Source organism: Podarcis bocagei, assembly GCF_964188305.1.
Source record: "Podarcis bocagei genome assembly, chromosome: 1".
In the NCBI taxonomy this organism is placed as follows: Eukaryota; Metazoa; Chordata; class Lepidosauria; order Squamata; family Lacertidae; genus Podarcis; species Podarcis bocagei.
This window is the reverse complement of record NC_138125.1, coordinates 124,586,866-124,614,225: the sequence shown is the minus strand read 5'-3', so window position 1 is coordinate 124,614,225 and position 27,360 is coordinate 124,586,866. Positions and strand designations below refer to the sequence as shown.

The 27,360-nt window shown below is 45.1% G+C and overlaps 1 protein-coding gene and 1 long non-coding RNA gene across 2 annotated transcripts in view; one reads left to right on the top strand and one right to left on the bottom strand.

Annotated features, from left to right (window-relative positions):
- Positions 1-12,041, top strand: part of LOC308581995 — a 35,762-nt gene extending 23,721 nt beyond the window's left edge. Inside the window, exon 2 of the long non-coding RNA XR_014005441.1 lies at positions 10,714-12,041. This is a non-coding gene — a long non-coding RNA (uncharacterized lncRNA). The remainder of the gene's footprint in view (positions 1-10,713) is intronic.
- NAB1 (NGFI-A binding protein 1) overlaps positions 1-26,480 on the bottom strand; it is a 50,569-nt gene extending 24,089 nt beyond the window's left edge. Inside the window, exons 1-2 of the mRNA XM_081180716.1 lie at positions 26,334-26,480; positions 14,063-14,896 (exon numbers count right to left, since the gene is read on the bottom strand). Coding sequence (XP_081036842.1) covers positions 14,063-14,881 — 819 coding nt within the window. The 5' untranslated portion in view covers positions 14,882-14,896; positions 26,334-26,480. The remainder of the gene's footprint in view (positions 1-14,062; positions 14,897-26,333) is intronic.
- Positions 26,481-27,360: the final 880 nt, after the last annotated feature.

Below are 27,360 nucleotides of genomic sequence, written 5' to 3'. Positions count from 1 at the left end.
ATACAGTTGCGACTTGACTTCGAGGAGCAACTCATAGCACGCGGTGTGGTAGCCTTTTTTGAGGTTTTTGAAGACTTTGGTGATTTTTGAAGCTTTTCCAAAACTTTTCCGACACCGTGCTTCGCAAGACGAAAAAAATCTCAAGACAACAAAACTCGCGGAACGAATTAATTTCGTCTTGCGAGGCACCACTGTAATGCGATCCCCCAGAGTGTCTGGAGATTTGGCTTCCTCTGCAGCGAAGCTTTAATAGGCTGCTAACTTGGGTTTTATTTCTGAGCGAACCATCTCAAGTTAATAGTGTTTGCACAAAATGGCCAAGTGGCCTAAACCAGAGGTTTTCAACCTTGCTGAATCCACGGCTCCCTTAACCAACTACATTTGTTCTGCTGCACCCCTGTGGGGCTCAGAAGCCCAGTTACGTCACCCCCTTGCCTGCAGAGCTGCCAGCCTCTCACCCCTTTTTTGGGACACCCTTGTGGAGGGTTCCCTCAGCCTCCTCTCATTTGGGAGTTCTCTGGGCAGCAGCTGCTGCCATCTCTACGATAATCTTTATTGTCACTGTCCCATACAGAACAACGAAACTGAAAATCTACACCAGACATTCAGAAACCAACAAGCCTGCTATCCCAGCCTGGTTAGCCCCCTAAAAAACTCTGATACCCCATAATTAAATACAATATACACCCATAGAGACTACCTTACACTGCATTTAAAACCAAAATCACATTTGAATAGAAACTTTCTCAGGCGGCTAGTCCTAGTCTTTATAACCCTGTACCTTCTTCCAGAAGGCAGAAGCTGAAAGAGATCATTTCCGGGGTGCGCACTATCCTGCACTATCTCTGCAGCTCTGAAGCTTATGGCACCTGGAAGCATAGATTTGATCTAAGGTAGGGACGCGGGTGGCGCTGTGGGTTAAACCACAGAGCCTAGGACTTTCTGATCAGAAGGTCGGCGGTTCAAATCCCCACGACGAGGTGAGCTCCCGTTGCTCGGTCCCTGCTCCTGCCAACCTAGCAGTTCGAAAGCACCTCAAAGTGCAAGTAGATAAATAGGTACCGCTTCAGCGGGAAGGTAAACGGCGTTTCCATGCGCTGCTCTGGTTCACCAGAAGCGGCTTAGTCATGCTGGCCACATGACCCGGAAGCTGTACGCCGGCTCCCTTGGCCAATAAAGCGAGATGAGTGCCGCAACCCCAGAGTCGGCCACGACTGGACCTAATGGTCAGGGATCCCTTTATCTTTAGGGAGAGTGCAGCCAATTATTCTCTCTGCAGTCTTTACAACCCTGGACAACATTGTTTTCCCCCTGACCACGCAGCTCCCAAACCACACACACTGGTCTCTGGTCTGCCCCACCCCCGCCCCAAAGACAGATGCCTCCCAGAGGCACCGTTCGCTTGCGGAGCTTATAGCCAGGGCTGCTGCAACAAACAGCTGTGCAAGCCTTTGGGAGGCAGAGACGCAAAAGAGCATCAGAGGAAGGAGGAAAAGAAAGAGGGAGAGACCAGTGTTGCCCATGGCACCCCTGACCATCATTCAAGGCACCCCAGGGTGGCACGGCACACTGGTTGAAAACCACTGGCCTAAACAGACTAATGGGAGCTCGGAATCATTAAGCAGGTGGAACGAACCTCTAAATAAGTTTCTGATGGGTTGCCCGGACCATTTATATCAGAGATGGAGCTACTGTTCCAAAAACCAATCCGTATCCATCAAGAGGCTGGTTTTTACTGGTCTGAGATTCCCATAGAAATGGGAGGCTTCACCCTCAGCCTTCATCGTCTCCTCAGAAGACAGTGATGGATGGATGGATGGGTGATTATGATAAAAGGAGAAGGAAGAGGAGCAGCTTGAGTCTAAAGATGCCCAGTTATCATACTCCCTGTTCTGCTTATGAGAGGGCTGTTTGTGAGCTGGAATAGGAATGTTGCGTGAGAAAAACGCTCCAAATTCAGATTAAGTTTCCATTTGCACAAGGTGTTGTGCAAGATTTTATACGGGCTGCTAGAGTTCATATGCTATGGCCTATATATTCCTTATTTGCCATATTTTTCATTCTTTTAACACAACGCCCATTGCACTGTGTGCACATAACTTTTGGATCCAAGCCAATATAACCTGTATTATTAAAAATGGAGAAGTGAAAGTTGCCAGATGTACACTTTCTGTTATGACATTCCCAACTGGGGAATATACACACACACACACACACACACACACACACACACACACATATATCTCCCCCACCTTTCCCCATCTAACCACTTCTTTGTGAATGAAAAACAGAATATAATGTCACAGACTGGCTCCTGACATATTATCTGCATTCACTCGCTGGATTAAGACTGACACTATAGCTGCCAGTTCCAAGTCACAACATGCTCTACATTTGCCTGATGTTATGTAACCTCATGCATGAGAGAGAACTGGGTGTCAACTAGGGTTGCCATCAAAATTTCACCTGAAGTAATTCAAAACAGATTTGGGGTTCCCTGGTTAGGCAAAACACCTGAGGAATTTTGAGGGAAGTCCTAAGTATCTCCATAAGGCCAGCAAAATTCCTCGAGGCTATTCAGGCCAACATCTCCTAGGCCTAGGTTATAACTGAACTTCCACAGATAGGCAACTCTCAAGCAAAATAAATGAGTATATTTTAAAAAAACAAATCCCAATAGAAGACTGTCGATTTTTCCTCTGGGGTCTCATATATCAGGGATGTCCAACACGTCGATCGCGATCTACTGGTTGATCTCTACGAGGTTTTTGTAGATCGCGGTCGATCGCTGGCCCCTTTCCGGCCCTGCCCTATCTCCCTGCGCTGGCCTCTAATGTCACAGAAGGGAAGCCTGAGTTTAGAAAAGGAGGCTTTTATCTGGCCAGCAATCGTAAAGTTAGTGGCTGCTTCTGTTCCTCCTCCCTCAGAAGAGCTGCCGAAAATTCCCTGACCCCCTAAGAAACGGGGCATTTCCCCTCCCCTAAAAAAGGTCAACAACTTTGAATCACTGCCAGATTTTAACTTTGAAAGTAGATCGCAGTCTCTCAGGAGTTGGCCACGCCTGTCATATATGATAGATGCTGAGGTTTATTTCATTGCTGGCTATTAAAATGATATAGCCCTTTCATTTCAACAGTATACCAAGGTGGTTGACAGAAGAGAACAACAATGTACAGTGGTACCTCTGGTTGCGCACAGGATCCGTTCCAGAGCTCTGGTTGGATCCTGAGGTGTGCATATCTGGAGGTGCTGCTTCTGTGCATGCACGTGGCGTGGTTTAGCACTTCTGTGCAAGCGCACAGCATGTGGAGCGCTTCTGCGCATGTGCACGGCGCGTAGAGTGCTTCTGCGCATGCGGCGAAACCCGGAAAAATACTTCTGAGTTTGCCACGTGCGTATCCTGAAGGATACAGAACCAGAGGTGAACGTAAGTAGAGGTACCTCTGTACGGTCGTACCTTGGATCTTGAACGCCTTGGCTCCCAAACAAATCGGCTCCCAGAAGTGAGTGTTCCTGTTTTCAAACATTCTTTTGGAAGCAGAATGTACGACGGGGCTTTTGCGGCTTCTGATTGAAGCCGCGATTTGGTTCTCAAATGTTTTGGAAGTCGAACGGACTTCCGGAACGTATTCTGTTTGACTTCCAAGGTACAACTGTATACCAAAATATAACAAGAAAAGTCTTATCAATAAAACAGTGAGGTTTTAGTAGCCAGAGATGGCAGGAGCAGGGATTAATAACCAGGAAAAGCTTAGGGTAAAGAGGAATGCTTTTAATGGCTGGCAGAAGCACCCAGCTGTTGATGCCTACCTGATCTCTAGGGGGAGATGATTTCCCAAGGTGGGTGACCCCAGAAAGACAGCGGTTCTCCATACCACTGTAAGGTGGAGACCTCCAGGCACCAGGTGAAATTTTGCACTTGGCTTATGACCACTTGCGACTAAGTGAAGATACCTGGGCGTCAGGATGGCGCCTGACACCTCCACCATCTGGGGATCATTGGATTGGGACTGTTTTCACACGCTAATGCCCCATCTGTAGAATTAACTATCAGTTCTATTTCATTTGCACAATCGGAAACCTTCATCTGGTTGTAAATATTAATAATGAGTCTTTCTGTAAAAAACCACATGATTTAAATAAAGTCTTACTGATTGGATTGGATCAATTGGATTTAAATCAAATCCCCCTGCCCTGTGACAAAGTCATCCTCCCCTCTTTACACTTTATAATATTCAACACGTCAAATGCCTATGTACATGCAGCAATGCACAGAGCTAGAGGATTCTAAATTTTACGGACCCAGGAGCCCGAAACCTTGTCCCACTGCAACATAAATAAATTACATTAGCCAAGGCTGAGCCCAATATTCTTTCCCCTCTTCACAATTTCCAAAGTGCCACACTCAAGACCAACAGCCATGAATTCCTCTCAGTGACTACAAAGACCTTGGAATGAATCTTCGCATCAGGAACAAAAGCTAAATGAAGTGAGAATGTGGTGGCTTATGCTGACATTCGCTACATATTGTTCTGTCAGTCTACAAGAAGATAAGATTTGGAGAATCAAGCAGGTATTATAAAAGTCTCTGAACACTGAGAACTTCAGAAAGAATGGATTTCATATGAATTAACACTGTGGCAAAACTCTTGCTTACCCAGCAGAAGCTGTCTTAGAACACTGCAAAAGGATCTTTGAAGTAGCTCACACAAGAGAGCTGCTTCAAAAGGTGCTTTTGCACAGCTTCAATTCCCTCAAAGCTGACAAGCGGGGACTAAATTCTGCTGCCTTGGGCAGATCTTATTTCTGCATATCCTCCATTGCCTGCAATCATAAAACAACATTTAAATCAGTGGGATTCACCTCCAAATGAAGGTATTGTCTCAATATGAAAAAGTGGATATAAGATTTAGTCCTATTCACTGACATACATCTTCTTTAGGTCAGACTAATTACATATCTCCTTTCTCCGTGGATGCAACGCATCTTAAACACACACAAACATTATGGTTGTTGATTTAAAATCGCATATTTTTATTTCAGTATGTCAGGGCATTTCGTATCCTATCTTTTAAAAATCTCTCATCAGAACACAAATCCATACAAAAACAAAGAATCTGTTTAGGTCAGATAGATTTTATTGCTTCCTTGAGTAAGGAAGATTTGGTTTTCACATGCTGCCATGAAAGGACGAAACTAGTACCACAAATAATCAAACCATAGATCTGACTCATTCTATTAAGAGCCACAACATTCAAATATATAACAAGAATGTGATCTAGTTTCATTTACATTAGATCTTATACCAGAGTAATGCATGCAGTTACTAGGGCCCTGTGGGACTTGACATCTTTCCGCAGGGCCTGCAAGACAGAGCTGTTCCACCAGGCCTTTGGCCAAGGCACAGCCTGACTCCCTCCTTTGGCAATCTTCGTGGAACTCTGGCCCAATGCTTGCCATTGGTTTGATTTGAATTAATTTTATAATGAATGATTTTAGAGTGTTGTGTTGTGTTGTGTTGTACTGTTGTTAGCCGCCCTGAGCCCGGCTTCGACTGGGGAGGGCGGGATATAAATAAAATTTATTATTATTATTATTATTATTATTATTATTATTATTATTATTATTAATGCAAAACTCTTGTAGGTTGATTGGTGCCTCAAAAAAAAGGAAAGGAGATGGAAATTGAACTACCACCAGCTTAGACTTACAATGCCATAAATAGATGGTAGAGAATCCTTTCCGGCTCCGCAAGGCAAATCTGACAGGTGGGTAGGTGCACCCATCTGGTGGAATCCCACACGCTTTGCATGTCTCACAGAAGCCATCTTAGAACATTGCAAAAGCATCTTTGAAGTAGCTCACACAAGAGAGCTGCTTCAAAAGGTGCTTTTGCAACAGCTTCAACCCCCCCACAGCTGATGAGCGGGGACTAAATCCTGCTGCCTTGGCTACGTGATCTTGTTCTCTACTGGCCAATGCAGGATTAAACCTTAACCTCCCACCCATCAGATGATACCACCAGTGATGTCAGCTGAGGAGTGGGTGGACACAGCTTGAGGGAAACGGCATTGGGGGCCAAACTGTTCCCCCTGACGGACCAAGAGTGGCTTGCGGCCCAGAGGTTTGTCACTCCTGCCATAAACCCACAAGTAATCCAGTCATGTGACAAACTAAATGCTATAATTTGGAGGGTACTTTTTTCAAATAAAACACGAGCCAGTTAAACGCATTTCACTGCTCTTACCAATGAAATTCTGCACCTCACAACTGGCTGATAAGATGTTGGTGGTGGGGTTGTTTTATAAATAACCGTAGCATTTATAGTTTAAAAAATGGAGTGCAAGTGATGTTTGTGGGGCTCTAGAGTGCTATACACAGGACACGCAAAAAATAAGCTCCACTACCTCCAAAAATAGTAAAGAATAAAAAAAAAATACAAGGTTGTTGATACTGAATTCTAACCAGCTGGGGTGACGGTCTTTTGGATTTCTCTCTCTTCTTATCACTGATATATTATTGGTGTATGTTTTAATTACGGTTTGTAATCCGGCAAACTGTTATGAAATTGTCACACCCTTCGGCTAGTACAATAAACTTACTGATGATGGTGATGATTTATCTTGTTACTGCAGTCCTTGATCAGTCCAAAGGCGATCATTATGAGTGATGGCACTCATGAGTGAAGCAGTGGGTGAAACACTCACAATAGCCTTTAGACCAGGACTGGGGAACCTGTGGCCCTTCAGACTCCCATCAGCCCTAGTCAGCATGGCCAATAATCAGGAATTATGGGAGTTGTAGTTTAGTAACATCTGGAGGGCCACAGTCCTGTTTTAGTCAGTCAGTCAGTCAGTCAGTCACCAAGGAACTTCTCTCTAGGAATCAAATGATTGCAGACACCCAATATCCAGAGCAGAGGTGGGGAATCTGGATCTGGCTGGCAGATCCACCTGGGCAAAGCCTGATTGATGTGTGGAGCCACCCTCCTGCCACATACTTGATGTCACAAGGACTTAAGTAACTCATTTTGCCCACACAATTCTCAATCAGCCAAATGCTCCTCCTTTTATCGGTATTTGCATTTTTTGCCTAGATATTCTTGGAATTGAAGAGCCCCAAAGGCATTTTCTAAACAAAGATTTAATTTTGCAAAAGTATTTGCTCGGTATGTGAACTGGAATTCCTCTTAAGATATAAGAGGGATAAAATATAAACTAGTCTTAGGTATCACATTCATTTTAAGAGCATTGGCTTTTCCCCACATGGTCAGGTTCAATGACTCCCATCTGTCAATCTATTGATACCTCATGATATATTTTGTTGACGTTTCATGACACTAATTTAGATAAGTCTCGTGGCATTAACATGCCTAGATATTTAATGTTGCCATTGCAAATATAAACCTGGTATTGTTTAAATGTTTGAACCAAAAAGTTGTTTCCTATTAACATCAACTCCCGATTTGGACCAGTTTATAGTGTATCCAGAGATAATGCCAAAAACATCTATTTTGCCCACACAATTCTCAATCAGCCAGTTCACTCAAAGGCATAGCCCGCAAACCTCAGAACTTGCCACGTCAGGCACAGCACTCCACAAGACCAGACAAACAGTTGTTTGCTGGGCCTTGGGTATATGGCCTCGGCCCAGTATACCTGAAGGAGCGTCTCCACCCCCATCGTTCTGTCCAAACACTGAGGTCCAGCGCCGAGGGCCTTCTGGCGGTTCCCTCACTGTGAGGTTACAGGGAACCAGGTAGAGGGCCTTCTTGGTAGTGGCGCCCGCCCTGTGGAACGCCCTCCCATCAGATGTCAAGGAGTTAAACAACTAACTGACTTTTAGAAGGCATCTGAAGCCCTGTTTAGGGACGTTTTTAATGACTGATGTTTTAATGTATTTTTATCTCTTGTTGGAAGCCACCCAGAGTGGCTGGGGAAATATTATTATTATTACGCACAGGGCTTGGCAATCGTGGGCACAGCACTTCCCAAGCTGACTGCCTTCCATGCAAGCCCCACTATTGCCTGTCCCATCATATATGACATCAGCTGGCAGACCTTATTATGTTGGAGGTTCTGCATTCCCACTCGAGGGACAGAAGACCTTACAACAGTCAAGCGTTAGAAACTGAGATAGAAAAGCTATTCACCACATGGCTCCTGACGTTTTGCAGGCGCCAAAATAATAAATAATAATAATAATAATAATAATAATAATAATAATAATTTATTATTTGTACCCCACCCATCTGGCTGGGTTTCCCCAGCCACTCTGGGCGGCTTCCATAGAAACCAAAAACACTAAAATATCATACATTAAAAACTTCCCTGAACAGGGCTGCCTTAAGATGTCTTCTGAATGTCAGGTAGTTGTTTATCGTTTTGACATCTGATGGGAGGGCGTTCCACAGGGCGGGCGCCACTACCGAGAAGGCCCTCTGCCTGGTTCCCTGTAGCTTTGCTTCTCGCAATGAGGGAACCGCCAGAAGGCCCTCGGCGCTGGACCTCAGCGTCCGGGCAGAACGATGGGGGTGGAGACGCTCCTTCAGGTATACTGGGCCGAGGCCGTTTAGGGCTTTAAAGGTCAACACCAAACAAAATATCTAGTCACTTTTTTAAAAAAACAGCAACACTTTTTTATTCTTCTTCTTGAAAAGCATGAACCACTCTCGTGCTATGTGAGCCAGGTGATCTGAGGCATGTTGCATGGGTCAGTGCCAGCTTAAGTCCTCGTCTTTTGCCATTGGCGTTATTAGAGGGCCTTCTCGGTAGCGGCGCCCGCCCTGTGGAACACCCTCTCATCAGATGTCAAGGAAATAAACAACTACAGTGGTACCTTGGGTTAAGTACTTAATTTCTTCCGGAGGTCCGTTCTTAACCTGAAACTGTTCTTAACCTGAAGCACCACTTTAGCTAATGGGGCCTCCTGCTGCCGCCGTGCGATTTCTGTTCTCATCCTGAAGCAAAGTTTCTGTTCTCATCCTGAAGCAAACCCAAGGTACTATTTCTGGGTTAGCGGAGTCTGTAACCTGAAGCGTATGTAACCTGAAGCATATGTAACCCAAGGTACCACTGTATCTGGCTTTTAGAAGGCAGCCCTGTTTAGGGAAGTTTTTAATGTCTGGTGTTTGGTCGTGTTTTTAATATTCTGTTGGGAGCCGCCCAGAGTGGATGGGGAAACCCAGCCAAATGGGCGGGGGTATAAATAATAAATTATTATTTAGTGGGTCCAATGGCCAAGAAGGCGATTTTCTGCACATGTCAAAGAGGGAAGGGAGGGGCAGATGGGACTCACTAACCTGGGAAGGTAGCCCAACTCTGATATTTTGGTGCCACGCTGCCCTGCAGACCAGCTGACTGGCGAGGCATTGCAACCATGTCATCCAGATGATGTTAGGCCCCAAACATCTCCACTTCCTCGCAAAAGGCGGGTTGCCTGTCGCAAAATGCACCAGGCACCCGGATAATTTTGAACGCTGGCTTACAACAAAGCAGCCTGTATGCCCTTTGAATAACACTGGCTACTTTCTTATAGGTCTTAGCGATACAACGACACACAAGATTCCTACACCTGCAACTCAACATGATGTTTTATGCAACACTGAGTACTATCAGCAGTTGCCAACATCTGCCAGACATAACCTGCTTAAGGGAGAGGATGATCTGGCTGAGGTTTGGCATTTTACAAGACAATAAAGATTTTAGTCTCTTTTGAAATATTGCCCAGGAACTCTAAGTCGGAAGTTCCACCAAGGTCAAGGAAACAGTCCCAAGTAAAAGCATATAGGATTGCATCTTAAAGCGTTAATTTTATTAGAAGAAAAAAAGTTGGTCATCCACAAGTTGGGTGGTTATGTTAACTTATAAAAACAAGTTAAGAAACCATGAAACAATCAGACAAACTTTCTATATCATTCATTACAATGCATCAAAAGTTTTTACGGTGCTAAGAAGGTTTCTATAAATATGAACAATTCACAGAACAGTTCTTCTCTTTGGCTTTTTTCCATTGAACACCAGTTAAGTCTACAGTTAGAATTAAGAAAAAAATAAATTGAAAAGCAGAAATGAAGAAAACACCACCAACTATTAAAAACGTGTGTCGGCTCTTGAAGGCAGCTGTTCTAATTAGTTAGCAAGCCAAATTTAAGCAGCGTCTGAGTCAACTTTCACTGGTTTTTCACCTAGGCTGCCCTAGGGAGAGACCTTTCACACCAGTGACAGCTTTGCATTCCAACTTGGGAGGTATAGGCAATCATTGCAGGTAGGCGATGGAAGAAATTTGGTGCTGCCGTCATTGCTGCCCTTGTTAGTCAACTGCACCATCGTGAAGGGGGGGTAAGTAAGATCCACATAAACATTGGCATTCTTTGCTTAATTGAGTATTTGACTGCAATTAAGTAATAGGCAGTCAACTGATTTATCTTTGGCCAGTCGATTACAGTGGTACTTTGGTTCCCGAACGGCTTAGTTGTCAAATAAATCGGCTTCCGAACGCCGCAAACCCGGAAGTAAGTGTTCCGGTTTGCAAAAATTTGCCGGAAGCCAAACATCCAAGGCAGCGTGAGTGTAGGAAACTCCTGCAGCCAATCAGAAGCCGCGTCTTGGTTTTCAAACGGTTTCGGGAGTTGAAGGGACTCCTGGAATGGATTAAGTTTGAGAACCAAGGTAGCACTGTATAACCTAAATCTGACCAAAAGAATAAGTAAAGGTAAAGGGACCACTGACCATTAGGTCCAGTTGTGGCCGACTCTGGGGTTGCGGCGCCCGTCTCGCTTTATTGACCGAGGGAGCCGGCGTACAGCATGACTAAGCCACTTCTGGCAAACCAGAGCAGCGCACAGAAATGCCGTTTACCTTCCCGCTGGAGTGGTACCTATTTATCTACTTGCACTTTGACGTGCTTTTGAACTGCTAGGTTGGCAGGAGCAGGGACCGAGCAACGGGAGCTCACCCCATCGTGGGGATTCCAACCGCCGACCTTCTGACTGGCAAGTCCTAGGCTCTGCAGTTTAACCCACAACGCCACCAAATCCACAGATGAACACTTTAACCTTCCTGGCCATGCTACTGGTAGATCCCCGCGAGGTTTTGGTAGATTGCGGGTCGATCTCTGGCTCCCTTTCCTCAGCGTCGTTGAAAGTGACTCCTGCTCTGCCCTCCATTGTTGTCTGATCAGTAGAAGGGAAGATGGAGCTTTCTCTCTGTGGCTATTTTCATTCAAAGCTATATTATTGAGAGTGACACTTTTCCTTTGACCCTTGCCTTTAACCCCCACCAAAAACAGAACATCCCTCCTAAGAAAGTATTTGTATAAAAACGGGGCTATCCTTCTATCTAAGAAAAGCTCAACAACTTAGACCTGAACCCCTCAAAAACAGGGCTTTTCTTCTCCCTAAAAAAAAAGCGGAGGTAGATCATTGCCAGATTTTAATTCTGAAAGTAGATCGCAGTCTCTCGGGAGTTGGCCACCCCTGTCCTAACCAAATCAATTTAGGTGGGAAATTGGAACAAAATAGAAAAACCTATGTGCAAAGCCTACTTGTTTCAACTATGGATTTCACTCTCATTTAAAAACTTGATGGAAGAACGAAAACACATCACCAGATGAAGATTCCACCTCAAAGTTTTCTTCTACAATCCAAGCAACCACAACTCAAAATATGCTTCCTTCTGTTCAGTCCATTTCAGCATCTGACTAAAGCTCATGCTCTTAAAAAAAAAAGTGCTAAATTTTTAGGTGGTGCACAAATCAAAACCTTTTTTTTTATCTTAAGGAAACCATGGCTTTGAACCCAACTTTTGTACCTTCCTTATAAGGGAAGCAAAATCTTTTAATAGCATTGGATTAGCGTTTCACATCACAGTGCAATTTGTCTGCATCCCTGAAATGGCCACACTGCTATTCAGACATTTGTTTTATCTGAAGGTAAAAGAGAGGATCTCTTTCGTTTTAGACTATAGTACACACATTGACACGATAAATTTATATCCATCATGTGGTACAGGAGAAAATGTGTTTGTCTAAACGAGTTTTTTTTTTAAATCCACAAAACTGCTCAGGAGGTTTTTTGTCGAGAAGAAAAGAGTTTTGCAGCTTTAAAGTCAGAGGACCATTGATTTCCACAGAGCTCCAGCCAGTAAATTTAACTCTGGTGGATGGAAGTACTATTACAACGCCCTTCTTTTTTCATCTTGCATTTTCTGAAAGGAAATACTTCGCTAGTTTTCCCCAATTTGTGAGGGGGTAAATGTTGCATCAACTGTAAAATGAAGAAATGCTGACACAATATTTGCTTTGTGTTGCATGTACTGTAACTGTTCATCAATAGTACCCAAACAAACAAGGATGGTTAAGCCTGGAATTTAAAGCTACAACGTGCAACATAGAAACATGCAATTTGGTAAAGAGATACTCCTGAAGCGAATGACTAGATTCATTCCTTTGTGAACTGAGGGACTTTATAATTTAGAGAATTCGACCTACAGTCCGCTAGACCCTTCCTTGGAGATGCAACTGTTCTTTGCTTGGACAATGATCAAAATTAATTTTAAGACTCGTGTATTAGGCCTTTCCTTAAGTGCACACAGTTCCTTTGGTTAAACTCAGAGTTTCCTAAACTTGGGTCTCCAGCTGTTTTTGGACTACAGGTCCCATGAGCCGTAACCACTGGTTCTGCTAGCTAGGGATGATGGGATTTGTAGTCTAAAAATTAAACAGTTGGAGGCTCAAGTTTGGGAAACTCTGGTCTAGCTTAACGGAAAAGGCTACTTGCACTGCCAATCTTTACCAACCAACCAGAGCAGGAAACAAAATGTTTAGTCTAGGCAATATCACTTTAGTTAAGATGTCAGACTCTGCAAGATCACACAGCAACCTTCAACAATTTTGGGCCAGGATATCTGAAAGACTGCCTTATCCCAAATAAAGCTGATTTAAGATCTAGCTGTTATGCCCCACCAAGAGTTTCTGTTGGTGAAAACAGGGGCAGAGTCTTTTTTGTGTTGGCACCCTGCTTATGGATCTCCCTTCCTAGGAAATTTAGACTGACTTCATCTTTGTTTAGCTTTAGGAAGGCCACTGAAACTTTCTTACAACACCCAGTTTTGGGTCAGTTTTTAAAGGCATCCAGCAGAACGCAGGAGACAAATTGACTTAAGCCATGCCTATCTTTAAGGCCACTGATATTGCTGGTCGTATAGTTATATAATCCATTAATTCCAGACTGTTTTTAAAGGTGATCCACACCTGCCCCAGTTTTTAATCTGTTTCTCACATTGTTATTTTTAAGCTAAAGTGGGGACCTTCTTTGGGTTAAAAGGCAACACATAAGTAATTGCACAGAATAAAAACAGCAGCTTTCCATTTAAAGTGCCATTTTAGCTATGCAGCCTGTTCTTCAGAAAGACCCCTGACAACTTTCAGGTTAGATGATGCATCTTTTAAAATGCGCCCAAGTATTATTATTATTATTATTAGATGATACATCTTTTAAAATGCGCCCAAGTATTATTATTATTACTACTACTACTACTACTACTACTACTACTACTATTACTGTATCGCCCTATACTCGCAGGTCTCACAAGATAAAATCAAAATATAAAAACACAAAATACATAATCAATATTTTTTTTAAAAAAACTAACCCAATAACACCCAACCCATTTTAAAAGGGTATTGGATGTGAATCAGCCAAAGGCCTGGTTAAAGAGTTCATTCTTGCCTGGCACCTAAAGGGGTATAATGAAGGCGCCAGGCGAACCTCCCTGGGGAGAGCATTCCACAGACGGGGAGCCACTGCAGAAAAGGCCCCGTTCTCATGTTACCACCCTCTGGACCTCTTGTGAAGGAGGCACACAAAGAAGTACAAATATTATGTTATAAGGTCTTGCTTGCTGCCTTAACAATTATTACTGGCATGACAAGATTTGGATTTTCTGTGCTTCCCCTAAGAAAAATGTAGTATCTGGGCTGGTGCGGCCTGAGGACGAGAGAACCTCTGAGAAGAAGACTGGAAAAGAACAGGGAAAACTGATTCTTGCTCACGCCATTTTACCTCGTGGAGGGTGAGATGCTTGCCATCTTTCCTTTTCGAGTCAAACCTGCCATATATTGCACTGAACTTCCTGATCTCCTCCTCTTTGTGAGGGTCCTCGTCGCTCATCTCAAAGATGTGGCCCACCATCTTGGCCAGCTTTTTGTTGATTTTCAGCAGTTCCTTCACTTCGTTCAAGTCACTTTTGGGGAGGGTGGGAACCATGCGCTCAACGCACTCGGTGACCGACAGGGCCGCCGCTGCGTCCAGGGTTTCCGTGTTTTCCTTTGGTGAGGCCGGAGAGCCGACGTCGGCTGGGGAAAGGCTGTGTTCGCTCTCTGTAGTGTGGTGGCCTTGCCACAGTCTCGTTTCGCTGCCGCTCTGCAGCGTCAAGTTCCCCACCCCGTCGGACTTGCCCGCACCGACGCTCTGAACGCAGGTGGTGGCGGCACATTTTGGAATCTTCAAGTGAGGCTCCCGGGTATTACTATTCCTTTCGTAACTATTGCATGAGATTCCCAACCAAGCAGGAGATCCTTCCGGTAACTTATATATTGGGATGCTACTGACCGGTAAGGAAGTAAGAGGCTGGTTAAAAAGGCCTGGGTTTGTCACCCAGTCTCTCAAAGCCTTCTGCAGTCTTCGGACGTGAAGAGGTTTGCTGGCCATGCCGACGAGCGCCATGATCTCCAGGAACTCCTCTTCCCCGGCTTCACACAACTGCTGGACGTCATCCCCTCCCTGCTGAATGAAGGCATCGAAGTAGAACAAGAGGTTGGCTTTCTGCAAGATTCGGTACAGCTGCAATTCTCCAAGGGTTCTGGGTAACGCTGTGGCCATGGTGGGTGGAGAGCCCTGCAAAAGAAGAAGAAGTAGAAGAAGAATGAGGGTAACAAAATGAATATCCACTTCCAGATGCGTTTTCCAACCCTCGTTGGTTCTTTCAAAACGTCTGTGCTTTGGGTGGGAAGGGAGGTTTGCTGGTGAACAAACTTATTAGTTACAGGATCTTGCATGGTACAACAAAGAGAGTACAGTGGTACCTCGGGTTAAGTATTTAATTCGTTCTGGAGGTCTGTTCTTAACCTGAAACTGTTCTTAACCTGAAGCACCACTTTAGCTAATGGGGCCTCCTGCTGCCGCCACGCCACCGGAGCATGGTTTCTGTTCTCTTCCTGAAGCAAAGTTCTTAACCTGAAGCACTATTTCTGGGTTAGTGGAGTCTGTAACCTGAAGCGTATGTAACCTGAGGTACTACTGTAGTTACAAGATCTTGCATGGTACAACAAAGAGAGTACTGGACTAGGACCTGGTTCAATGTTAAAAAAATCCCAAAAAAACTAATCATCTTCAGTGTTTGAAATTAGCCAGGAGCCAGGCGCATTTTGCACCTGGCTATTGACCACATGCGACCAAGCAAAGATGCCTAGGTGCGAGGATGGCATCTGACATCACCATATGGAGGTTCATGCCCATCCGCATAATCGGAATGAATTTCAGGAAGCAAAATGCCTTTCCTGTGCAATTCTGAGCAGTCACCGTTAAGAAAAAGTGGTCAGAATAGGCCAATATGTATGTAGTATCTGCCCAAGTCAAATCGTAACAGGCCGCTTTCTGTGAAACATTAACCTTTATTAATATTTACAATTTTAGATCCAGGGAGCAACAACAGACTGGTTCTGCCATAAAAGGCATAAATCCCCCCCCCCAAAAAAATAGATACCCCTTTTGCAAACTAGTGTTAAAAACAGGGAGCTGGGGACTAATCGCTGCTACATAAAATTATTAAGAAGTGTATTTGTACACAGAAAGTAAAACCGAGCTGCATATTGTGAGGGCCTTCGATTACTTCTGAACTCCTGTTTCTGCGTGTGTGTGTGTGCACATAGGAAACCAAATGACACGTAGCAACAGTTCTCTTACTGTCCCTGAATCAAGTGACTTTTCCTCTTTAAGCTCCCCAAGTTCTTAACCTAGTTCAAGGCTGTCATCTGCTCAGACTGCACAGAAAAAGCATCTTCGGTTCCAGAAATTCATTCTAACTATGCAGATAAAATATAACTGATAGAATTCTACAGGATGTGGTGTTAGTGTGTGAAAACAAGCGAGATCCAATGATTCCCCCAGCCATGTCCCTCCAGACTGTGGAGATGTCAGGGACCATCCTGGAGCCAGGTTGTAAGTGGTCGATAGCTAGGTGAAAAACGTGCCTAGCTGATTTCAAAACACTGATCAACAGTTACTTTGAACCACTTCAATTTAACTTAAGATACTGAAGGGCTAGGGACGCGGGTGGCGCTATGGGTTAAACCACAGAGCCTAGGACTTGCTGATCACAAGGTCGGCGGTTCGAATCCCCGCGATGGGGTGAGCTCCTGTTACTCGGTCCCTGCTCCTGCCAACCTAGCAGTTCGAAAGCATGTCAAAGTGCAAGTAGATACCTCCAGCGGGAAGGTAAACGGCGTTTCCGTGTGCTGCTCTGGTTCGCCAGAAGCTGCTTAGTCATGCTGGTCACATGACCCGGAGGCTGTACGCCGGCTCCCTCGGCCAATAAAGCGAGATGAGTGCTGCAACCCCAGAGTCGGCCACGACTGGACCTAATGGTCAGGGGTCCCTTTACCTTTACTGAAGGGCTATTCCTTTAACTTTTTGACCATTTAAACTAAGGGTAGAGAATCTTATGCCCAAGTGATGAACGTGGCCCCACTATCTGACTCGAGAACTCCCCAGAAACCGTATCCCTCATTAGCCCTGCTGCTTCACATCTCAAGTGTTTTTGCCTGGCTGAAATGTGTCCTTGGACTCAGGATAATGCTCCTTGCCTGTCTGGATGGAGAGAAGATGGGCGTTTGAGAGAGTTTGTGTACAAGTTGCCCACTGTGCAAAGGTAAAATTAAAGATTTGTTGCTTCGCCCACGTGCAAAAGCACGAAGAGCTCTGGCTGATTCCCACACACAAAAGTAGTTTTGCTGCCTGTGAACTTTTGAATCAACAGAAAACTTTCTGAAGCAAGCACAGAATGTAAGTCGAATGGTTAAACCTAAATTTTTTTAACACAAGGATGTATCTGCTAAGCTTTAAAAAGTCTCCTGCTCCTACAGATCTCCAAAAATCACACAAGAAAACTAATGAAACTAATACATTAAATAAAAAAGACATGAATAAGTTAAATTAAGCCCATTTTCAGCTCATCACTGATACATTATCTGCCAACTTGTAAATGCTACACCAGGAGTGTCTAAACCTTTTTCAAAGAGGGCCAGATTTGGTGAAGTGAACATGCGTGAGGGCCAACCGAAGTGTTGAGGTGTTGTGTTTTTTTGGGGGGGGGGATTGAAGTGGTTCAGCTTTTTTAAAAAAATAATTTTACCCCAATAAATAAACTACCACAGGGGCCGGATTAAATCTACCGGTGGGCCAGATTAGGCCCCCAGGCCAGACTTTGGATTTGGACATGTATCTGGCCAAGTCAAATCGTACCAGGCCGCTTTCAGTGAAACGTTAACCTTTATTAATATTTACAATTTTAGATCAAGGTGGCAACAGAGTGGTTTTGCCATAAAAGGCATAACCCCCTCCCAAGTGATGCCCTTTTGCAAACTAAAGTTAAAAATGGGGAGCTGGGGACTATCCACTGCTACATAAAATTATTACTAACTATATTTGCATATAGAAAGTAAGTAAAATCAAGCTGGATATTGTGAGGGTCTTCGATTACTTCTGAACTCTTGTTTCTGCCTGTGTGTGTATGTGTGTGTGTGCACATAGGAAACCAAATGACATGTAGCAACAGTTCTCTTAGGTGCTATGCAGATTCCACGTTTGGTCTTGGGTTCTAGGTATAACCTGAAGCCCACATAGCACCTAAATGAGTCCTGTTGGAGGTCTGCTACCTCTTCCCATAAGAACAGAAGAAAAGCTAGCTGATGGCCCATATAGTCCTGTAATCCCTTTCCCACAGTGGCCAACTAGAGATTGATGGGAAGCCAAGAAGGTGGGCCCAAGGGCAACAGCGCTCTCCCCACTTATGAGTCCCCCACTGCTTCCAGAAGTGGAGGCAGAGCCTAGCTGTTTTGGTTTGTACCTATTGATAACTTCACCCTCCTTGAATTTGTCCAACAGTTTTTTAGAGCCATCTAAGATGGCGGCCGCCACAACACACACATTTCACCTTAAGACTGTAACCAGAGGCAGACTCCAGGGATTCACCAACATCCAACCTTTTCTCCAAACACCCACCATCCCTGAATATGGGTTGGGTCCAGAAATACATGATCTGTATGGGACTAGCAGAAGGTGACTTTCCCAACCCACCTGCCCAACACTTAGAAGAAATATGGGAAGGTGACTGGGGATCAGATATAAGAAAGTCTGCTTCTATCAGCCAGCTTTGCATGCTCATCTCTGAACTTTTCAACTTTAAATTTTTTTTTTGTACACTGCCTCAGGTGTCCGGAAAGGCAAAGTAGATCTGTTTTAAATAAAAAGTGACTCCCGTGGGAAAGTCTTAAAGCTTGTGCTTAGCTTCCCTACTGCAAACAACGAAAATGTGAACGGTGCAATTCTATAGACGTCTGCTCAGAAGTTGGCGGCGCTGTGCCTAGGCCTGACTCCATCATGACCCAAATTATTAATGTGCTAAACCTGAACCTGTTCACAAGCCAAAAGATCTCCACCTGTTGTTTTGGTCTCGCAAAGCATTAAGTCAGAATGGCGTTTCTCAAAGGGTGTGGCACGCCACACTGGTGTGGCAAGAGCGGACGGCAAGTGTGGCGGGAAAGTTCAAGAAGAATCAAAGAAACATTTAAACATATCAGTGCAGTAAAGTATAGTGTATGTTTGTGTTTGTGTACACACACACACACACACACACACACACACACACACGCTAGAAACAGTATCCATGCTTCTCTTCAAGAGCATTGGCTCTAAAAAACTCAGATATTCTACAGTTCTCCATGGCACAATATATTGTGAATGGAGATTTTCAACTCTTGACAAGTATGAAATATGAAAAAAGAGAGAAAGGCTTCCTTGTGTTGATGAGATGAGATTCTGCTTGCCTCAAGTGCAAATGCAAATGAGATTAGCCAGCAGAAGCAAGCTCACACCTCTCATTGAGTTTGTAGACACACTTAAAAGTATTTATGCTAGCGGCTCGCTTATAATTATACGGTGGGAATGGTTCATGGCCTTATGTAGCTGCATTGTTTTATACTTTGTGGACGTCCCATGATCATATTATAAAGTAGCTGTGTTCTATGTGGGGACTCTGGGGGTGTCAAGGCCATGCCACGGCACAGCTGACATTATTATGGGAACCAAATGCATGCCAGTGAGTATCTCACAGTAGCTAGAACTCCCAACACACTAAGGAAAAACCAATGCCAAGTTTCCAAGATATGTGTCCCTGGATTCAATTGCACTTTTAAGCAAACCTAGGGAGGACGGCATTGTAAGTCTGCAAACTTCAGAATACCTACTTTCAGGGTGGAGGAGCCCAGCTGCAATCAGTAAGCCTTACCTCTGAGTAAACACCAGTAGGATTGTCCAGTTTACATCCCTTAAGAAGCCTGGCACAATGCAATACTCTGAGCAACTTTAAACAACACTACTACCCTACCGGGCCTGAGCTTCCCCAGATTTTTGGGCCTGTGTTTCATTTCATTACCACTCCATGCCCTCTCGGAGGCTGATTGCTAGTCTTCCACTCAGTGTTAGAAACTCAGATATATAAAGCTAGGTGCCAAATGGCTCCTTAAACCAGGGTTACAGGTGCCAAAATGGAATGTCTAGTTGCCATTTAGGGGCCAGACAGCTCAAAGGTTGTGATTTTCGATAGGACGTTTTGGTTCCTGAAATTGGCCCCATTGTGCAGATTAAAATATCGCTGATCGAATTCTAAATGATGTGTTGCTAGTACAGTGGTGCCTTGGTTCTCAAATGCCCTGGTACTCAAACAACTTGGAACCCAAACACTGCAAACCTGGAAGTGTTCCGGTTTGCAAACTTTTTTCGGAAGCCCTTTTAAGTTTTACGCTTATGATTTGAGTGCCACACTTCCGTTTTGAGTGTTACGCTGAGGTCTGTCTGTTTTTGCGGCTCTTTGTGTTTTTGTTTTTGTTTTTGTGACTGTGTGGAACCCAGTTCAGCTACTGAATGACTGTGTGTCTGCAGTACATTGTTTATTGCTTTCATTTTATGGATCAATGGTCTCGTTAGATAGTAAAATTCATGTTAAATTGCTGTTTTAAGGGTTGTTTTTAAAAGTCTGGAACGGATTAATCCGTTTTGCATTACTTTCCATGGGAAAGAGTGCCTTGGTTTTGGAACACTTTGGTTTTGGAACGGACTTCCAAAATGGACTAAGTTTGAGAACCAAGGTACCACTGTATGTGAAAACAGGCAAGACCTGAGGATCCCAAGGCATGCAATTGGCCTATAGCCAGGTGCAAAATGCGCCTGGCAAATTTCAAACTCTGATTCCACTCATAACAAACACCTTTCCAGTGTAAAGTGCAGCACAAGACAGGAGGCGGCAAAGAACAGGGGAGCAATTCCACCTCAGTACATACTTATAGTCTGCCTCCCACTTTTTTCCCTCGCCAATCCAAGAAGCTTCTCCTTTGCACACAACATATTAATTAGGGTTGTACATGTATGGCCTTGCATGTTTCTGTGAGCACCAAGGCCTCTTGTGCTCCCATAACCACTTACATCTGATCAAGGCCCAACAACAGCCGCACAACGGCTAATCCAAATTCCAAGCTCACGTGAAACCATGCATCAAGTGGAAATCCAAGATTTCACCCTGCCATGTGGGACTTAACAGGAAGGGAGGGAAGCAGATACTCTGGATGGAGCGTGGCCTGTCTGCAAATGGCTCCCGTGCACTAAGAATGGTTCATACAATCATGGTTCGAAATTAGCAGGGCACCAGGTGCATTTCGCACCTATGGATTCTCCATTTGCAAGCACCTCAAAAGGTCTGGATGCCATTTTTTTTCACGTGGACGACACTCGAGGATTACTGAAAGGTATGTGCTTTGAAGCCTCACAGTATATGCTGAGGATAAACAGTATGCTAAGGAGTCTAACAAGAAAGACTAGAGTGTTTTGAAATTTGAAGGACGGTGCCAATATTTTTATTGTAAACACCAAATTAAACATGTATTAACCATTTCTGCTAAAAATGTGATCCTAACAATGTGTCGCTTATGTGAATTGTGTACAGTGGTACCTCAGGTTAAGTATTTAATTCGTTCCAGAGGTCCGTACTTAACCTGAAACTGTTCTTAACCTGAAGCACCACTTTAGCTAATGGGGCCTCCTGCTGCCGCCGCGCTGCCGGAGCCTGATTTCTGTTCTTATCCTGAAGCAAAGTTCTTAACCTGAAGCACTATTTCTGGGTTAGCGGAGTCTGTAACCTGAAGCGCCTGTAACCTGAAGCGTATGTAACCTGAGGTACCACTGTACTATCAAAATAATGCCTATCAAAATAATAAATAAAAAATTTTGCCGACCCCCTCCCCATGGCAACTAGACATTCTGTTTTGTCACCCACAACCTAGGTCGCAGGAGCCATTTGCCTCTTAGCTTTTCTATCTCACTTTCAAACACTGCATACAATGCATTTTTTGTTGTTGTTCAACAGCCACAGCTTCACAGATCAAAAGGCACGGGTCGAATTCTGGGTATCATCTCTGGGGCAATGCCGGTCAATAGAAGCTAAAGACATATTTAGCTGTGAGTCGTCCACCATCAAATTATTAACTGGCACATGTGAATAAGCGGCTGTTCAGCTATCTCCCTTTCAGCACCTACAGGTTTGCACGTATGAACATGCAACCAGCCCCAAGAGGCTTTTAAAATTCCCTCAACAAGCTTTAAGCTGTCTGAGGAGTTGAAGCCAGATCTGATGACAGGGAAACTGAATGATAAACTACATATGTTGAATCCTCTCACTGAATCATCAGGGTGAGTGCAGCCTTAACTTTGAAAGTTGTGAAAACCTCCTGGTAGAAGCAGTGATACCAGGGGGGAAGTGTGTAAGAGAGAAAATTTTCAATACATTTTCAATATTTTGATTTTTCAAGTAGGGTCTGGAGTGATGGGGGGAAACACCAGACACCTTTTATATCCAGGGATTATTCACTATTTCCCCCCTAAGTATACGTCTTCCGTTTCCTGCTTCTGTCTTGTGCTGTTTCTTAAATAATTGTTGCTGTATTTGTATTGTTTTATGCTGGTAGTCTGGGAAGTAAATGGCAGGCTGAACTTAACAGCAGGGTTTAAATCCCCTAAATAAAAAATAAGTTGCGAAGTCCAGTTACTAAGAATTGGGGGGGGACATTTTTTCTAAATGGGATTGGAAGGGGAGTAGCAAGAAAGAAAGACTTTGTTTTCCACAGCACCAGATGAGTTTGCATCCTTAATAATAAAAGCACAGTGCTGCTAAGACTGCAATCCTAACACCAATTACCTTGGAGTAAGCCCCACTGAACTAAATAGGATTTACTGGCAAGGAGACACAGTTATGGTCACGCTGTAAAGCCAATTGTTTTAACTTACAATTACAAGATGTGATATGTGGCAGGCATTAGAAGAACAGCCTGGGAGAATGCTACAGAAATGCTAAGAAGTGTGGAATTACTGTACAGTAGTTGTTTTAACTATCAAACAAACGACGGGCCAGAAATCTTCAACATCTCCCTATCCAAGTCAACATCTTGGGATGACCAACTTTTAAAATAGAAATTCCTGCCCAGAGCAGAAGATGGAAATTGCAGGTTTTCTGTGAAGGTTACAGAGAGGAGGCGTTTCTGCTGCTGCTGCGAATGTTGTTCATGTAGGCGAAGCAGGATAAGAGGAGAAGTCAAGAAAGTGTGGGCTGCGAGGGTGGGCTTAGCATGCATTAACCAGCTCCTTCCCAGGCTGTCTGCAGGCTGCATTGGTAGCAAAGGCAACTGGGAACGAACGTTCGCCTGGAGAGATGCTGTATGGAACCGAGCAATCAAAATTTCACAGTCAATCTCTGGGCACGCTGCGCAGAGGGGAACCAGCAAATACCCAAATTGTCGCCTTTTAAGGCACACTCTGTGCCCTCGCAAAACACCCCTCCTTGCCCCAATTAAGGCTGAATTGAAACAGCAACCCTTGCTGTATTTTTTTCAGCAGCGATACTCTGGCATTATGGGGTGTTTGAGACCTTGGGAAAAGAAGGGGAAGGAAGAGGAAGAGAACTGTTTTACATTTCCCCCTATATTTTCACAGATGTCGCTTGGTTTTCTAATGCCCCTCCTTTCCATTTTAAGTTCTCTTTCTGTCTCTCTTCACGTGGCTAAGGAGCGCTCCCATTCAGCGAAAGTTAAATGGCAAGGAATGAAAAGCAAAAATAAATATAAAAAATGATCTAGTAACAGAGGTGCCAGCTTCTTGTGCACATCTTCAGATACAGTTAAAGTGGTTGTATGCAACAGAAGGTTAATTCAGGAGTTGGTGCGGGGCATCTTTTTAGGTTTTGAGTGTCAGCAATTCCTTCCTGGCCCCTGCCACAAAAGAGAGAAAGGAAATCCAAGGCTTGAGGACTGGGTTGCAGTAGCACAGAGCTCAAAAGCCAGCAATAGTGAGAAATCTATAGGTACAGAGGACTGCCTATATTAAGACAGAATGGGATGGGGTGAGGGGTAACATCTCTTGCCATTCCCACTGCCACTGGGCACATGTTTAGATCTCTCACTTGCAGGAAAAGCAATAGAATACATTCTAAAACAATCTCTTCTGACATTCCAGAGGTGGGCAGAAGTTCAGACTGGGATCTGCTAGCGGACCTCTGGGTTATTTTATGTAGGTCAGCAAGGGATTTATGGCTTCCAGCCATTAACAAAATGGAAGCAACCCAAATGAGAGTGTGTTTGTGACCCGCCTCCCTACTCATTATAATGCTGAAATCATGAAACCTAAGGGACTGGGAGACACCAGGAGCGGATTTGGTGTGGAAGGAATGTGAGCTAAGTTCCTGGGCTTGTTAATTCTTTCATTCTAAATGTACGGATCTCAGGGGTTTCTAGAAAAAACAAAGTACATCCTGAAAGCCTGCCCACCCACTAGACGTTCCAAAAGATTTCTTCAGAAACAACTGAACGAAGATTTGTGCAGCTCACTGTATTTTCAACAACACTCGATTTATTTTGAAAGGCTCTGTATCTTTCTGGAGCCTAGCATTCCGGTACGAAACATTAGTAGATGGCTATTTCTTTTTTAGCAAGCAGGGCTTAAATAAACAACTTTATCAGTGGCATCTTGATGCTAAACTCTGTTTGCTCTGATGTAAGTCCATTCTAATTTGATGCAGATTATATATATGGTACACTGCCTTCCTTGATGTACCGGGAAGAAATGTTAAAATCAACAGGGCTTCTTTCCAAATTCAGGATGAGGGTGCTAACAATACAATCCCAGTATTTTCCCAAACAACCAGCTATTTAGAACTTTTTTTTTTGCTAACTAAACAAGGATGGTGTTGGGTTTTTTTCTTTCCCAAACTAGCATTTCTTTCAAAATATGCAATCAATTCTGCTCCCCTACCAAATGGCATTTAAGATCTACTGATGATTTATTAAGGATCTCTACCTTAAATTTATTATGTTCTGTTTTGACAATCCACCAGCTTTTCAGGACAGTATTATGTTTTGGTAGTAGCATATCTTCAGCACTCTGCCCCACCACCACCACCACCTTGGAGGCGGCTGAATTATTAAGTTACCAAGAAAAACAGTCTCTCATCAAAGTTGGTAAATAAACCTAAGTCCTTTATTAAAACAAATTGTTGCTTTCAGTAAAATAATTTGGATCACCTACCTACGCTTTCAAAACCCTACAAAGTGCATCATTCTTTTGAGGGGGCGGCAGAAAGAAACAGGAATCCTCCCATTCAAAAATATTAAGCTGACTTTAGTTTACAACTTGGGTGTGTCTGTGCAAAAAAACACACATCCAAAACCACACATCATGTACAGTATTTCCACACACATCAGAGTATGCCTGCAGCCAAATGAAGGGAAGCTGTTAAAATATATTTGCTGGAGGGCAAATATCGTGAGGACAAGTGTCTAAGAGGGACAACCAGCAACCGCTAAAAAAAAAAGTCTCAAAAATCTGTAGCATAATAAATTTTCCCAGCACTTAAAAAAAGTTCACAGACGTACAGAAAACATAGTAAAAAAAATCCCACCCAATGTAGTGTTTGGATTGCACTCCATCCCCCAAACTTTTAAGCGAAGACAATACATGGACGTTTCAGTACTTTCCTCCCACGCCCTCACCCTTTTCTGCTCTGGATTTCTCTGGGAATCATCCACACTCCGCCTACATATACACGAATCCGCCCTCTCCTTCCGGCAATCTGCAGCAGCAGAATGAATTGTACCAAGCAGTAGCTAAGAAAACACCCTGCGGGACAGGGCAGAAACTTCTCCTATTTTCCCTTTATCCCATTCGTCCCATCGGCCTCAAGGCAGCATGGCCAAAGGTCAACTAGTGTGATGTGATGCTGGAGAACTTTGATACCTCCAGATGTGGTTGGGGACTCCACCCCTGCCTCAGATTCTCCCAGTTACACCCCCCCCCCACTTTACCACCATCGCAGCCTCAGAGCGCCAGCGAGGCTGAACCAGAACTTGCAGTAGAAGCCTCGCGCGCAGCTAGCAATCTTAAGATACTCGCCTACCGCTCCAACACGCGGAGGCCATACACTCGCATTCACACGTGCGTTTTTGACGCGCGAGATTGTCCCAAGCACGCAGGCAAGTTTCAGCCGCTGAAAAGCCAAGCGGGGGGAAATGCCTCCCGAATCGCGAGCAAGAAAAACAAAATCCATTGCGGTCTCTCCAGAAAGGCTTTGTGTGTGTGTGTGTGTTAGAAGGGGCGCGGGGAGAAAACTTAGGTCCTGCACTGCAGAGGGGGTTGGACTGGATGACCCTCGGAGGGTCCCTTTCCAACTCTGCAAAAGCTGCAGCCTTCAACCCGAAGAATGGATCCCATGCCGAAGATCTCGCTTTGCCGGGAAGCAAACGCGCGCCCCTCTTTTAAGATAACTCGACGGGGAGGGCGACCGCAACCTGTTCGCCAGGCGCCAACGTTTCCAAGCCCCGTCTCTCCATACGCTTCCTCGGGAGCCAGGCAAAAGAGGATCCCCGCGATCGCGCCCGCACAGCCCCTTGCGCGTCTCTCTCCCCCCCCCCCACGGTCCTGCGCGCGATCCAGTGCCCACGAGGGTCTCCGACTTACTTACTTCTTCCCCGCAGGACGCCGCAGCCGCTGCCTGCCCGGCTCTTCCCTTCTCCCGGCGGGCGCGAAGTTATGGCCAGGGTCGCCTGCGGCCGGCCTCCTTCTTCTGCTGCTGCTGTCGCCTTCCCATGGGTGGGCGAGCTGCCTCCCGCCCCCTCGGCCCAGCTCTGCCCGGCAGCCCCGCGACAACCCAGCACTGGCGGCGGCGGCAGGGCTGCAGGGAGGCACCGGCGGCGGCGGCGGCGGCAGCAGCAGCCTCGCCTTGCCTCCACCTCCTCCTCCTCCTCCACCGCCGCCTCCTCCTGGCCTTCCCGCCCGCGCGCACATCCAGGGCCCCCTCCCGCGCCGCCGCCGTCACGTGGGGAGATTCCGCGCGCCCGCCCGCCGACGAGCCTGCGCCGGGCCCACCTCCCACGCGTGGCCGCGTGACGCAGAGCAGGGAGGGGGGGGCGGAACGGCAAGCCGGCGGGGAGTGTGCGCGGCGGCGAAGGAGGGAGGAAGGAAGGAAGGAAGGAATGGGACGGAGGAGCGCCCGGCCCGACGGCGGGGAAAGGGAGGCAAGGAGCGCGGAAGCGGGAAGGAGGCGCCTCCTCGCTCGCGCCCGCTGCGCTGCTCGCGGGGCTAAGCGCGCCTGGGGCCACCGCTTTAGTCGTCGGGAGGGAAAGGGAGGCTCGTTGGGAGGTTGGAAAGCTCTCCTTTTCTTTCTTTCTTTCCCTCTTCCCCCCACCCTTTCTCTTTCTCTCCCTCCCCTTTCTCTTTCTTTCCCTCTCCCCCCTTTCTCTCCCTCTTTCCATTTCTTTCTTTCTCTCTCTCTTTCTCTTTTCCTTTTTCTCCCGTTCTTTCTCATTCTCTAACTCTCTTTCTCTCTTTCTTTTTCCTCTTTCTTTTTCTCTCTTTCTTTCCCTTTCTCTCTCTTTCTTTCTTTCTTTCTTTCTTTCTTTCTCTTTTCCTCTTTCTCTTTCTCCCGTTCTTTCTCTAACTCTCTCCCCTTTCATTCTCTTTTCCTCTCTCCTTCCTTTCTCTTTCTTTTC